This window comes from Chiloscyllium punctatum, chromosome 37, assembly GCF_047496795.1.
Source record: "Chiloscyllium punctatum isolate Juve2018m chromosome 37, sChiPun1.3, whole genome shotgun sequence".
NCBI lineage: Eukaryota > Metazoa > Chordata > Chondrichthyes > Orectolobiformes > Hemiscylliidae > Chiloscyllium > Chiloscyllium punctatum.
In genome coordinates, this window is record NC_092775.1 from 59,633,387 (window position 1) to 59,649,473 (window position 16,087).

General features: G+C 44.3%; 1 protein-coding gene across 4 annotated transcripts in view; it reads left to right on the forward strand.

Annotated features, from left to right (window-relative positions):
- Positions 1–4,399: 4,399 nt before the first annotated feature.
- cstf1 (cleavage stimulation factor, 3' pre-RNA, subunit 1) overlaps positions 4,400–16,087 on the forward strand; it is a 29,711-nt gene continuing 18,023 nt past the window's right edge. The window contains exons 1-3 of one of the 4 annotated variants that reach the window (XM_072556912.1): positions 4,400–4,701; positions 13,938–14,051; positions 14,858–15,057. In XM_072556912.1, the coding sequence (XP_072413013.1) occupies positions 14,889–15,057 (169 nt within the window). In that variant the 5' untranslated portion in view covers positions 4,400–4,701; positions 13,938–14,051; positions 14,858–14,888. Of the gene's footprint in view, positions 4,706–13,937; positions 14,052–14,857; positions 15,058–16,087 lie in introns of all 4 variants that reach the window. The other 3 variants (XM_072556913.1, XM_072556910.1, XM_072556914.1) reach the window with 3 other exon arrangements.

Here is a 16,087-nt window from a genome sequence, read left to right on the forward strand (position 1 = left end):
CTTCAGCTCCACACTCCTGATCTAAGGTACACCATGCAGGGAGGGGCAGACAAGTGACAGGGCCTTCTCATTGGTCTGCTCCTAGGCCTGGCCAAGGTGGCCTTTAACAGGCCCAAACAGCAATTTGTGGAGAGGCTTATTGTTTCCTCACTGTCTGCGCCTCTTTCACAGTTATATCTGTGCTTGTGCTTTCCTGGAGAGGGAGCATGTAATGCTCACCAGTATGATAGACGCCTGTAGACTGTGGGCATCACAAAGATTAGGGTGGAGGGAGCTTTATGTTCCGTTCAAATGAGTAGAGAGGGCTTTACCCTCAATTTAGAAGAGTAGAGGGAGCTACATCTAATCCCATATTGCACCTATCCTTGGAGTGTTGGATGGGAACAGTATGGAAGGAGCTTTACTTGCACTTTAAATAAGAAGAGGGAGTTTTGTTTTCAGTTTAAGAGTATCTATCTAACCTCACGCTGTACTTGATCTGGAATGTTTGACAGGTACAGTGTAGAAAGAGCTTTATTTTCAGAGTAAAAAATAAAATTGTACAGGTCTCTATGATCGGTGAAATCCACTGAGGATGAGGCGCATCATCACATTTTGAAAATTATGTTTTAACTTAAAACTAAGTTTTTGTTGGCTTTTTGATTTTTCTTGTTATAATGATCCATCAGAGGATGTCTAAACCATATTGTTTATTTATTAAAAGAATAAAAAAGAAAATTGATGGCGGCCAGAACCACAACCACAAATTGTCAATTAAACAGTCACCTCCCATACTATTACTTCTGGTGTCACATGATCCGGAGGGCTGCAGGGTCCCCATGCGGAAAATGAGCTGTTGTTCTTCCAGCTTGCGCTGAGCTTTGCAACAACCCAGGGAACAGGGTGGTGTGTTAAAGTGACAGGCAACTAGAATCTGTCTTTCTTGCAGTCAGAATGTAGATGTTCTGCAAAGCAATCACCCAGTCGACAATTCGTTCCCCAATGTTGAGGAATTTTGAGCAGTGAATGCAGTGGACTAGTTTGTGAGAAGTGCAGGTAAAGTGCTGATTCACCTGGAAGGTATGTTTGGGCTCTTGGATATTGAGGAAGAGACAGGTCAATGGGCAGATGTTACACCTTCAGCAGTTGCAGGAGAAGGTGCTGTGGGGTAGAGGGATGTGTTGAGAGTGAAAGAAGAGTGGATCAGGGTGTTCCAGAGGGAACAGTCCCTACGGAAGTTTCCAATGAGGCTTTACGCCTGTTTTGGAATTTCCAGTTTGCAGACTCCGGCCGTTCCCTCTTTACCATGGAAATGCAATCTCTTTACATGTCCATCCCCCAACAGGATGGTCTCGGGGCTCTTCGCTTCTTCCTGGAGCAAATGCCTAAATCATCCCCACCCACCACCACCCTCCTCAACTTGACCAACCACATCCTCAACCTGAACAACTTCTCTTTTAACTCCTCATTTTCTTCAGGTCAGAGGGGTGGCCAATGGTACGTGCATGGGCTCCAGTTATGCCTGTCTCTTCATGGGGTATGTGAAATATTCCTTGTTCCAGTCCTATTCCAGCCCCCATCCACAACTCTTTTTCTTCAATATATAATGATATCATCGGTGTTGCTTCCCTGTCACATCCAGAATTATAAGAGTTAATGATTTTTGCTTCCAGTTTCCACCACACCCTCACTTTCACCTGGTCTGTCTGTTCCCTTGCTCGACATGTCTGTTTCCATTTCGGTTTTCAGTTCCTCCATCTCTGTCGCAGGTGTTCTGACGAGGCCAACTTTGACAAGGAAGCTACTGAAATGTCCACCTTCTTCTTCAACCGAGGATGTTCCAGCATCGTTGTCAATAGGCGGATCCGACCAATCTCCCCCACTTTGGTCCTTACCTCCTCTCTTCCCATTCAGAACAGTAATAGGATGCTCCTTGTCCTTATCTATCATCCCACCAGTGTCCACATCCAGACGATCATCAGCCGCCATCTCCAGTGAGATGCCAACACCAGACACACATTCGTCTCCCTTGACCATCTTCCACAGGGACTGTTCCCTCTGGGACACCCTGGTCCACTTCTACACTCCCAACACAATCCCGTACATGCCCCCCCCCCAGTAGCATCTTCCCCTGCAACCACCTAAGGTGTAACACCTGCCCATTTACCTACTCCTACCTACTCCCTCAACATCCATGGCCCTAAACATACCTTCCAGGTGAAGCAGCACTTTACCTACACTTTTCACAATCTAGTCTACTGCATTCGCTGCTCACAGTGTGGTCTCCTCTACATTGGGGAAATGAAGCGCAGACTGAATGACTGCTTCGCAGAACATCTACATTCTGTCTGCAAAAATGTTCTGAGCTTCCAGTTTCCTGCCACTTCAACACACCACCCTGTTCCCTGGCCAACATCTATCTCCAGTTTGCTGCAGTGCTCCAGCAAAGCTCACCACAAGCTGGTAGAACAGCAACTCCTTTTCCACTTGCCAACTCCGGAGTCAATATTGAGTTTTACAGTTTTGGGGCCTGATTTCCCCCATGTCCTAGTTCCCCTACCCCACACACCAGGCCTTACAGTCATAGAGATGTACAGCAACAAAAACAGATTGTTTGGTCCAACTCGTCCATGCATTGGCTCCTCCGGTCCTCACCTTCCACCCCACCAACCTCCATATACATCGCAGCATCCTCTAACATTTCTGCCACCTACAAACGGAAAACCACATGGTTGATGATGCCCTTCAGTGCATTTCATCCACTTCTCGCACCTCTGCCCTCTAACCCCACCCCTCCAACTGCAACAAGGACAGAAACCCTCCTGGTCCTCACCTTCCACCCCACCAACCTTTGTATACATCGCATCATTTCCATCACATACAAATGGACCCCACTACCAGAGATATATTTTTATTCCCACCCTTACCCGCTTTCCATAAAGACCATTCCCTCGACGACTGCCTTGTCAGGTCCATGCCGCGCCACACCCCCCCTCCCCGAACAACCCACCCTCTCCTCCTGGCACCTTCCCCTGCCACCTTGGGATTGCAAAACCTGCACCCACACCTCCCCCCTCACCTCCATCCAAGGTCCTAAAGGAGCCTTCTACATCCAAAATTTCACCTGGCACTTCCACATGTGTCATTTACTGTATCTGTTGCTCCCCTCTACACTAGGGAGACAGGATGTCTACTTGCAGAGCGCTTCAGAGAACATCTCCGGGACACCCACACCAACCAACCCCACCGCCCTGTGGCCATTCACCAACTCCCCTTCCACTCCTCCAAGGACATGCAGGTCCTGAGCCTCCTTAATCGCCACTCCCTAACTACTTGACACCTGGAGGAAGAACACCTCATCTTCCACCTCCAGACCCTCCAACTCAAAGGCATCAACGTGGATTTTACCAGTTTCCTCATTTTCCCTCCCCACCTTATCCTAGATCCAACCTTCCAGCTCAGCACCCTCCTCATAACCTGTCCATCTTCCTTCCCATCTATCTGCTACACCCTCCTCTCCAACATAATACCTTTACCCTCACCTCCATCTACTTATACCACTCTCAGGTACCTTCTCCCCACCCCCGAGGATCCCAGTCTCATTCCTGATGTAGGGCTTTTGCCCGACATCGATTCTCCTACTCCTCAGATGCTGCTTTTCCACATTCTCGAGTCTGATCTCCAACACCTGCAGTCCTCACTTTCGTCCCATTATTATCACATAGTCTGCCATTACACGCTACCCAGTGTTAGCCACTAACAGTCTCCATTAACCCTCTTAACTAAATCTTTATGGAGTCCTTTGTCTATACAACTGTTCTTCTCTCTCTTTGGGCTTTGTCCCCACCTACCGTTTACTCTCTAACCCCTTCTATCTTCTGCATACAAACCCACATTTTCCAAGGTACCATCGGTTCTGAGGAAGGGTCACTGGAACCGAAACGATAATTCTGATTTCACGGATGCTGAGCTTTTCCAGCAATTTCTGTTTTTGTTTCTCATTTACAGCAGCCGCAGTTATTTTGTTTATTTTTAAATATAAGTTGTAGTTGAGCGAGGCCCAGTTACCAGGCAACAGGCAGACAGCTGATTGGCTGGGAGCAGCTCCCTACGTGTTGATGTAATGTACTGCTCACTGGCGACGCGGGATCGAGCACCGCCATGACCGAGATCTCGTCGCGGGATCGAGCACCGCCATGACCGAGATCTCGTCGCGGGTGCGAGCACCGCCATGACAGAGTGACCGCCGCGGGTGCGAGCACCGCCATGACCGAGATCCCGTCGCGGGAGCGAGCACCGCCATGACAGTGACCGCCGCGGGTGCGAGCACCGCCATGACCGAGATTCCGCCGCGGGAGCGACCACCGCCATGACTGAGATCCCGCCGCGGGGGCGAGCACCGCCATGACTGAAATCCCGCCGCGGGGGCGAGCACCGCCATGACTGAGATCCCGCCGCGGGGGCGAGCACCGCCATTACTGAGATCCCGCCGCGGGGGCGAGCACCGCCATTACTGAGATCCCGTCGCGGGAGCGAGCACCGCCATTACTGAGATCCCGCCGCGGGGGCGAGCACCGCCATTACTGAGATCCCGTCGCGGGGGCGAGCACCGCCATTACTGAGATCCCGTCGCGGGGTCGAGCACCGCCATTACCGAGAGCCTGTTCCGTGAGGTCGAGTCGCGGTTACCCGGACCTGGCTCCAGGCCGATCTGTCCGATCAGTGAGTTAGTGAGGGTCTGTGTTTTGGGGTTGGGGTGGTGACCGGTCACTGGGGGAAGGCATGGCCCTTTTACAGGCCCTGTGAGGTAAAGGTGAACCGACAAGGTGGTATCCCAGACCTTGGGGTGCTCAGGCTGGGGTCTGTTGGAAAACCACAGGCCTTTGATTGTCTAGATTCAGGGAATTGGTCCCGGTGCTGAGAAAGAAAATCCCCCTTACATGGGTGGGTCAGCGTTTTACCCCCAATTCTATCCTGGGATTGTCTGTAATATGGAGTGTGGTCAGCTCAGCAACAAAACAAAATCGCACTTTGCAGCTGCTGGGAGAAAGCCACTCTGTAGAAAGCTGGGGCCTTTTTAAAATTGTAAATCACATGTTATCACTACTTCCGATTGCCATTGGTTCTCTCCAGTTTTGCCTTGTGTTGCTGCTGGCACAACGAAACACAATACATTTTCTTCTCCCTCTCTGAAGGCTGATGTAATGGCATGAAGGAGCAAAAGCGAAGTTGATATAGACCAACCAGACCGTGGGCCGCTGTCCCATTGGAGAGAGATGACTGATGGTGGTTTAATTTAAAGGCCACCCACTATGCCGCGGATGAGGGAAGAGGTTGAGAAGGAGAGTCTTTCATAGTAACTTTAGTTAAAAATCACACAACACCAGGTTATAGTCCAACAGGTTTAATTGGAAGTGCTTCCAATTAAACCTGTTGGACTATAATCTGGTGTTGTGATTTTTAACTTTGTACACCCCAGTCCAACACCGTCCTCTCCAAATCATAGTAACTGTAGTCAGTGTGGGGATTGAACCCATATTGTTGGTATCACAATGCATGCAACTTCTCATCCTGTGCCTTGCTGCACAAAAGTTGTGAATGGTCAACTAAATCTACACTAGGCAGCAACAATGTGACCACCACCTCCAAAGGTGGAAAGTGTAAGGTGACCATGATGCCCAGATTGTAGACCATTTCATACCTGTCTGCCAGCTAGCATCTCTAAAGACCGTTGAATGAATAGCAAAACTAGAAATCCCATTATGTTTTTCTCATCGTAAGGAAATAGCAGTGATGTACTGTGATTGCAGCAACAACTGGGAAAGCAAATTGTACGCTGGCCTTTATGCAAGAGGATTTGAGTACAGAAGGATTGAAACTGTTGCTGCAATTATATAGAACTTGGGATCACATCTGGAGTATTGCACGGATTTGATCTGTATCTATGGAAGGGTATACTTGCCATAGGAATGCACTGAAAGTTTGATAAGATCCTAGATTAAAGGATCGTCCTTTGAGGAGATTAGGCTTACATTCTCAAGAGATTAGAAGAATAAGAGGTGATCCATTTAAAGCATACATGTTCCTACAGGACTTGGCAGGATAAATGTAGGAGGGATAATTCTCCTGGCTGGGGTTTCCAGAACCAGGGGACTCAATCTCAGAATAAGAGGGGGGCCATATAGTATTGAAATGAGGATGGTGAATGTTTGCAACACTCTGCTGCAGGAGAGTAGAGACTCATTCATTTTGTGTATTTGAGACAAAGACTTCTAAATATTTAAGAAACAAGGGATAAGGAGGTAGCATAGGAAAATGGTGTTAACATTTAAAGTAATCCAAAATAACTGCACTGCTGATGAGCTGAGCTTTTTCATGAGTAGCTGAACCAAGTAGTTGAGGGATTGTCAAAAAGATCTGATTCTACATTAGTTACCATCAAGTGACATCCTAAAGTAAATGCATATTTGTGCGGGCTGACTTTAAAATAAAACAAGTACACTAACTCTGGCTGATGAATAGCACATACACTGCACATACTCCCCTCTTTGATCACAGATGGGTGATGGTATTTTGAGATACACATTTGATGCAGCTATCTAATTTGAAAGTTCTCCCTGTGGCATTACCTGATATGGGGTTGATTAACATTCAATACTAAGGCTAATATGTCACACCTGGCAAACAACAGTCCTGTCACCCATTTTTCAAGTAATGATCTCACTACCTAGTACAAAAAAGGTGATTAAGGATATTGAAGGATCCTAGATGCAGCCATCTTGAGCTGCTTAATCAGTGACTTTTCCTCCAACATAAGGTCAGAAGTGAGGCTGTTTGCTGATGATTTCATTGTTAAGCACTTTTAGCTAAAAAATGTTAGGGCTCATTTTAAGTAAGTTAAAAATGAAAGTGGGAAAAATTCTGAAGAATGGTACAAACTATGCAAGTAAGTTAGTTCGCTGAGCTTGAAAGTTTGTTTTCAGACGTTTTGTCACCATACCAGGGAACATCATCAGTGCGCATCTCCAGTGAAGCGCTGGTGGTATGTCCTGACTCGTCTCTTTATAGGTCTTTGTTTCTTAAAGTGGGTGACGTCATTTCTAGTATTAATTTTCATGGTAAGGTGGATAGGATCTAAATTGATGTGTTTATTGGTGGAGTTCTGGTTAGAATGTCATGCCTCTAAGCATTCTCGTGCGTGTTTTTGTTTCACCTGTCCTAGGATGGTGCAAAGTACTCAGAAATATAACCGGTGCTCATAAAGTATTTGGCACTGGCTTAAATCAAAATGACACCAAAATTATTATTTTTTTTGTATTTTGGAAAGGGAAGTATAAATATTTTTGGAATGTATTGTTCTCAAATTGCATAAAAGGAATGTAATATTTCTGGCTGTTTTGAACACACACACAAGTAAATACTGGATTAATAACATAGTGAAACAATAATGACAAAGTGCTAGTGATCTTTGATTCTTTTGGAATGGAAGGCACTAGAATATAGAACAGTGTGGAAACAGGCTCTTTGGCCCAACAAGTCCACACTGACCTTCTGAAGAGTAACCCACCCAGACCCATTCCCCTACCTTTTTTACTCTACATTTACCCCTGACTAATGCAACTAACCTACGCATCCCTGAACACTATGGGCAATTTAGCATAGTCAATCCACCTAACCTGCACACCTTTGGACTGTGGGAGGAAACCCATGTAGACAAGGGGACCCATGTAGGGAAACCCATGTAGACAACCCATGTGCAAACTCCACACAAGGAAAATGATGGGTTTTATGCTGTTGCAAAAAAGGGTAGAATGAGCAAATGAAACAGATGGTGAAGGTGCTCTGCAACAATTGGCAAGGGGAGTGCTAATCAAAGTGGAGGACAGATTTCATGCTCTGAAATTGTTGAGCTCAACGTTGAGTCATAGAATCCCTACAGTGTGGAAGTAGGCCATTCAGCCCATCAAATCTACACTTACCCTCTGAAGGACATCCCACCCAGACACACCCTCACCCCTGTCCCCATAATCTACCTCGCCTGCACATCTTTGGACTATGGGAGGAAGTTGGAGCACCTGGTAGAAACCCATGCAGACAGTGGGAAAATGTACATACTCTACACAGACAGTGTCCAAAGAGTAGAATTGAACCCAGGTCCCTGGTGCTATGAGGTCAAGGTGCTAACCACTGAGCCCCTGTGTTGCCTGTATGCATAGAGTCATATAGCATGGAAACAGACCAGACGTCCCAATCTGACCTAGTCTCATTTGCCAGCATTTGGCCCATATCCTTCTAAGCCCTTCCAATTTGGTTGTAGTATATTGAATAAACTTGAGATTGTGCAGTTTGTTTACAAACTAAAAATTTCAGGCAACAGCTGCTGTTCATGAAAGCACACCTCAAACCATGATATCCAAAGCTATCGCTGATTCCTTGATAATAGAAATGCAGTTCAATGTCAATATTGGGTATTCTGCTTCAGTTTATGCACATTTTTGTTAAAGTATTGAAGTGGCTAGCACAACTGGTCAGAGATCAAAGGATTTTAAAACGAAATTCCACTCTGAATTGTTATTCTATAAGATTGGTGGAAATGCTTATGTGTGTGTTGATTGCATAGGATGATGATACCATGGTCATATTCATTGTTTGGGTTTGTATATCAACTGCCACAAGCAAGTGTTTGTCATGAAGGCTACAATGTGCCTAAGTAGAAACTGAGGTACTATTCCTCCAACTTGTATTGGGCTTAGCTGAAGCACTGCAGCAGGCCTGACAGAAATGTTAGTATGAGGGCAAGATGGTGTATTGAAATGGCAAGTTCCTAGAAGGTGAGAGTTATTGATTGAGTGAAAGTGTTCTGCAAAGTGGTCACCTAGATTGCATTTGGTCTTGCTAGTGTTGAGGAGTCTGCAGTGTGACCAATGAGTATAGTGAGCATGTTTGAAAGAAGTACAAGTGCTGTTTTGCCTGGAAGCTGTGCTTGGGTCTTTGGACAATGAGGAGAAAGGAAGATATTTTGGGAGTGAAGAAATGTTGTGAATGACAAAGATCATGGTGTTGCAAAGTAATCAGTTCCTGCTTAATGCTGACAGGAAAGGGCAGAGGAAGGGAAGATGTATTTAGTGATGACATCTTATTTGAAAGTGTGGTAAAAGCAAAGGATGTGGAACTGGTAAAGTGAGAAGGAGAGGTGTTTCTTGACATTGGTCTGGGAAGGAGGAAGGGCACGGGAAATGGGTCAGACATGGCTAAGGATGTTTTCCTGTCAACCATGGTGGGAATGTGGGGAATTGTCAGTTATGGATAAAGGAGGCCTGTCATAAGCACTCTGTATCATTGGAAAAGATGTGTTGGAGAAACTGAGAATGGAATACACTCCTACAGGAAATGAGGTGTGAGGAAGTGTAATCAAAGTAGTCAGATATTAGCCTATCCCCAGAAATGGAAACCAAGAAGTCAAGGAGGGGAAGATTTAGAGATGGACCAGGTAAAATTGAGAGAAGGGAGGAAATTGAAAGCAAAATTGATGAGCGTTTCTAATCGCAATTTGAGAGCAGGAAACAGCACTGATACATTCATCAATGTTTTAGAGAAGGAGATGTGGGGCGACACCCAACTAGGACTGAAACAAGGAATGTTTGATGTACCCCACAAAGAACAGGCATTCCCACAGCAGCTTCCCATAGTCACACTTTTTATTGGAGCGAGTGAGATGTGTTGAAGGAGAAATTGTTCAAAAAGAGAACAAGCTCAGCCAGGCCGAAGAGGCTGATGTAGATTGCTCAGGGGAATATTCAGGCCTCCTATCAAGAAAGAAGTGGAGACTCCTGAGACCATCCTGATGAAGAATGGAGATGGAGAGAGATGCAGGTTCATGGAGAAAAGGAGTTGTCCGGATCCAGGAAACTGGAAATTGTGGCAAGTGTCAGAAGAGCCACACATGTAGGTTGGAGGAGAGGAGAGACATTGAATCAAGTTAAGAAGATGGCAGCCGTCTGAACAATCTGCTGTGTTAGGCTCCCTTGGGTCCAATGGAACAGCAGCATCTACTCACGGAGTTTACAAAACTCTGTGAAAAGATTGAGGGAGTGCTGGAACCAATCACTGCCCTGCTGGCAAAGCAAGACCATGAGATCTGGACCTTGGATCAATACATTGGAGCTGTGGAACAGAGGCCCGCCATGGAGGCCGCCACAGAGAGTCAGAGTCTTGGAGGTGTACAGCATGGAAACAGAGCTGAGAGCTCAGAAGGGCAGGTCTGAACCCTGGAAGGCCAGGTTTGGGCCATGCAGGAACAGGTAGATGACCTCAAAAATTGAGGTCGGAGAAATAAATTTATAAAATTTGGGCTTACTTGAGCAGGAGGAAAGAGAAAATCTTGCTGAATTCCTCGAGGGTTGGCTTCTAGAGCGCCATTACCTTAGAGACTGTGTTAACTAAAAATTTGAGAGGGTGTGCCAGGGGACAATAAACTTTTGGAATGCCATGCTCTTCTCCACGCCTTAAGAATCATGAACCGTCCATACTCATCTTTGATTTGATCTGTCACCTGAAACAGAAGGTTTTCTCACATTAGTATGGCCACCCCTCTGCTTTTGGAGTTAAAGGAGGAAATGAATACCCTAACATAGCTCCAGAGAGATATGAGATTGAGTCAGGCCGCAGAGGTATGGAGTGTGCCTACCGGATCGCGTTGCACAGGTCCAGGCCAGCTCAGTGCCCCCGCCCGGTCCTAGTGCAACTCCAATGGTACAAGGAAAAGCATACAATAATTGAAACAGCCAGAAAACTGGGAAAGGATCCACAGGCTTTGGCTTTTAATGGCTTGAAAATAATGTTTTTTCATGACTTCTCTGGGGCTGTTATTGAGAAAAGGAAGGCCTTTGATGAGGTGAAGAAAAAACTAAGAGATTTAAGTATTCGGTACTCCTTGAGGTATCCGGCAGTGCTACATTTCAACTATAGGGGAACCGTCTACAGCTGTGACTAGGTGGAAAAAGTAAAAGAATTTTTGGATTGGCAAAATGATACACTGGCAGAGGAGGACGGAAGGGAAGGAGCGTATGGACAAGGGCATCATATGTTTTTTTTGTATCTTCTTTCTGTTTGTGTATTTTCCCTTTTTGGAGTCTCGGGTTTTATAGGTTTGACATTGCATTGTTGTACAATCCAGTGTGTTTTATTTTGTGTGTTTGGAGGTTATTAGCTATTCTGTTCTGTTTTGCGGGGTGAGGACTGGGTACTTCATGGATGTTAAGATGTGTGGGGCTGAGATGGGGGGGTGGGGTGGGGGGTTGGAGGGTGGGGGGGGGGGCGTCCATTGTTAACTGGTAAGAACGTAAATAATGTGTTTGTTTTTCTCGCTTGGGTCTGGGGCGCAGCCTTAACTGGAAAGTGCTGGGATGGTTGAGGTCGGGAGTGAATGTCCCCTATGGGCAAGGTGGGGATCTCTGGAAACTTGTGCTTTTTGTGTTCAGCTGTTTAAGTTAGCAGTAGAGGTTAGTTTTTTAATCTTAGTGTTTGTAGGAATAGTCGTTAGATTTGATAAAGTTCATTTTTTTTCCCCGCTTGTCGCACATTGATTGGGCTTCTTCCCAGGGTGCTCTAGGCTATAGTCTGCAGTCATGGCTAACGATCTGTTCAGGTGGTGCACCTGGGATATAAAGGGTAGTCACTTCCCCCCCATTAAAAGGAAAAAGGTACTCTCAAATCTCAAGAAGGAAAGGATTGACATTGCAATGTTGCAAGAGACACATTTGACTGATAGGAACACCTGAAGTTATAGCAGTGGAGATATGTTAGGGTATTCATTTCCTCCTTTAACTCCAAAAGCAGAGGGGTGGCCATACTAGTATGAGAAAACCTTCTGTTTCAGGTGACAGATCAAATCAAAGATGAGTATGGACGGTTCATGATTCTTAAGGCGCGGAGAAGAGTATGGCATTCCAAAAGGTTATTGTCCCCTGGCGCACCCTCTCAAATTTTTAGTTAACGCAGTAATGGCACTTAGGGTACGTCGTATGATTATAGGAGGAGACTTTAATTGTCTCATGGACGCTGGGGTGCTAAGAGGGCTGTCTGATACACCTCAGCAGTCTAGGCATTTGGTGGACTTGTGTGAGGAGCTGGGGGTAGTGGATGTGTGGAGGTGCCTCCAACTAAGCAGGAGGGACTTCACCTTCTACTCCAACCCACAAGTGCCACACAAGAATCAACATGTTTTTTGTTCTGTCAGTTTTCCTGGACTGGGTGTTAGCCTGCAGAATTGGGAATATAACTATTTCGGACCATGCGGCAGTATATTTAGATGTTAAGGCCAAAGGTAATGGAGTAGGCCCGTGGCAATGGCACATGGATCCCTTTCTGTTGAAAGACGACAACTTTGTACAGTATATCACAAGGGAGTTCAGGGTCAGGGTACGACCAGTAATCCATCAGTGCTCTGGGAGACCACTGAAGCATTCTTAAGGGGTGTGATTATTTCATACTCAGCAACGAGAAGGAGATAGAAGGGTGAGCAGCAGCAGATGCTTGAGGCCAGGTTGAAGGCAACCGAATTGACATAATACACCAGCCTATCCGTGGTTAAATTGCAGTGGACCTCGGCTGTCTGGGCTGCTCTTGACTCCGTGCTCACACAAGTAGCAAAGCAAAGTCTGTTTGAATATGAGGATAAACCAGATAGATACCTCACCTACTTAGCTCGGAGGGAAAGTGCCCCGCAGTCCATTGACTCTGACGGGGAGAGGGCTGGTAATGTTACTCATAACCTGAGGAAGATTGGTGGCGGGAGGGGTTGGAGGGTGGATGGAGGTTGGGGGGATGGAGAGGGGGGTGGGCGGAGGTGGGGAGGGGGTGTGGAGAGGGCGGGGGGGGGTGGAGGCCCAGTAAATACAGGTATAATTACTGTTGTCCCCATGGAACGGAGCCTTGATGGAAGAGCGGCGAGTGGAGTAATGTAATATAGTACAATGTAGTGTAATTTAGTTGTGGTTGATTGTAATCTAGTTTAGTTTGAGTTTGTGCTAGTTTGGATTAAGTTAAGAAAATAAGAGTCAACAACAATCTGGAGAATAGTAGGCAATTTCTTGTTAACATTATTGTAATATAACATAATAGTGCGATATTATTCCTACTTTTCTGTACTTTGGTACTTTTATAACTGTTTTTCTTTTTTCTTTTGGTTTGTGTTTTTTTTAAAAAAGAAAAACATTTAATAAATATATATACATTTTTTAAAAAATGTTGAATGGGACAGGAGCAGGTTTAAATGATGAGTTTGCCATGCCAGTCCTATTTGTAGATTTTGGGAAGAGAATAGGTTGTGTGAGGTTGGAGGACTAGGTCTCCTGAGGAAATAAGGTCAGTGAATCATGTCTACATTGAAGAGGATGCAGGAAGAAATGATCTCTCCAAACAAAATGGAATGGCACTGAAAAGATGATAATGGGATTTTAAAATCCGTTGAACACAAATTAAATCTGTCAAGAAGTGCAGCCAGAATAAAGTTGATATGGAGTAAGCCATTTCACCAGTCACTAACGACTATGATATGGGGAAGTACTGGTGAACTATCGACTGAAAAAGAGATGATTCAATGGTGAACCTGGAATGTGACATAAGACAGCAACAGTATGGAATAATAAAATATTTTAAACTAATTCATAGGAAAGGACAATGGATCATGAATTCTAATTATGGAAACTTAAGACTAATGTTAGGAAGTTTCTGTGGGCAGTTATTTAAAAATCCAGATTATCCTATGATTTGAGCTGTGAAAATGATGCACCTTCTTTAGGTAACTGAAATTTTCGGTGCATGGTTTTTTTTGGTGTTTTATGTTGAACATGCAGAAAATACATCCATTCAAAAAGCCTTGTAGACAAGCACACACAGCTGTAAACTCATGCAAATATAATGGAGTCCTTTTATTAAAGGTTTTTTTTCATTCACAGGATGTGGTTATTGCTGGCTAGGCCAGTATTTATTGCCCATCCATAATTGCCCAGAGAGCAGTTAAAAGTCAACAACATTGCTTTGGGACTGGAGTTACAAGTAGGCCAGACCTGGTAAGGATGATAGTTTCTTTCCATAAATAAAAGATGTTAGTGAAACACATGGGTTTTTAATAGAATCATAGAGTCTTACACCATGGAAACAGACCCTTTGGTCCAACTTGCTCATACCGAACACGTTTCCTAAACTAAACTAGTTCCACTTTCCTGTGTTTGGCCTTTATCCCCTAAACCTTTCCTATTCATATACTTGTCCAAATGTCTTTTAAATGTTGTAATTTAGCTGCATCTACTGCTTGCTGTAGCAGTTCATTCCACATACAAAGTTGCCTCTCAGCACCTTTTTTAAATCTTTTGCCTCTCCCCTTAAAAAATATGTCCCCTAGTTTTGAACTCCTCCACCCTAGGGAAAATCTTTTGATATTCACCTCATGATTTTATAAACCTCTACAAGGTCACAGTTGACAATGGTGTTATGATCATAATTAGACTCTTAATTTCAGATTTTTGTTGACTTCAAATTCTGCCAGCTGCCATAGTAGGATTTGAACCCAAATCTCCAGAACATTTACTTGGGTCTCTGGATTAATAATTTCACAATAATGCCATTCAATGATTGCCTCCCTTTGAAAGATCCTTCACAGCACTGGAAGTTCTGCAGTAGGGCTTCTCAAGAGTAGGGAGAGAAATCTTAGCTAGAATTCCTGCTTTAACACTGCATGTATGGTCAGGGTTTTAAGATGAGCAGCACATAATTAAAAGTGTGTCAGGAATGGAAGTGTTTTGATTTGATGATCACATCATGCGTGGTTACATTATCTGCTGATAACTCATTTTAATGTCTGTTTTTAATCCTCCAGAATAATTACACAAAAGAGAAATCCTTGAGAAATGTTTCGACCTAAAGTTACTCTAAAAGATCGGCAACACCTTTACCGACTCATTATTGGCCAGCTGCTATATGATGGATACATGAATATTGCATCAAACCTGATCAATGAGATCAAGCCACCCTCCGTTTGCTCTCCCTCTGAGCAACTATTGCATCTCGCAAAGCTTGGTAAGTAGTTTGTGTTACTAGCCCACTTGCAGTGGAGCTTTAAAGTATTTTGTGATCTCTCCTATTGGCTGCTCACTGAATACTGTCACATAACTTCCAGATGACTTGCCTAGGTAACTAACCTTGGAGTGTAAGCTTAAATGGTGAAAATCAGTAAGCTACTCAGTAACTGGAGGGCACTTTAGTTAAGCCTGATCCTATCTTTGTCTAAAGTCAGGACAACACCTTAAATGGCCAGTTTAATGCTTGAAAGCTTTATTTCTGTTGGGTTGCATGATCATGGTCATGAATATAGTTCATAAAGTACTGTGCTTGCCATGTTTCAAAATTTGATTTATTTATTAAATGATTGAAGAGTCGAGTTTGCAATAATCAAACTTAGCAATACATTCAAAGTCACAATGCGATAATTTGAAAAAATGTGCACTTTTGTTTGGCCATCCCTAGGATATGGGCACCACTGTAAAGATGACAGTTAGTTATTTACCAAGCCTGGTTTCTGTTCTTGAGATTTTTTACTTTCAGAAACTCCCTTCGGCCTACGACTGAGATATGCTTTTAATCATATTCTGATAATCTTACCTCAAACTTTGCTTGGATTTGGGGAAAAAAGACTTGCAATGATGTTGTGATTTACATGACCACTGGATGTCTCAAAAAGCATTACAGGCAATATAGTTAAAACTCCATTTTGATGCATTAAAATCTTTTCATAAATAAAAGTTGCTGATAAAGAAAGAGTCTTAAGAAAGTGTGTCCTGAAGACTCTGTTGACTATTTGGTGCCAAGGTTTAGGATATCTCTTATTAGCTGGAGAGGAATTTAGAGTGGGAGGCAGAGGATACAGTTATCATTGTACACATAGGTATCAAAGACATAGGTAAAGTAGCAAAGAGATTTAACTGAAGGATTATGAACAGCTCATGGCTAAATTAAAAGGCAGAACCATAAAAGTAATAATCTCAGGATTACTACCTGAGCCTTGTGTAGATTGGCAGAGGATAAATAAAAGTAGTGATGCACATCCGTG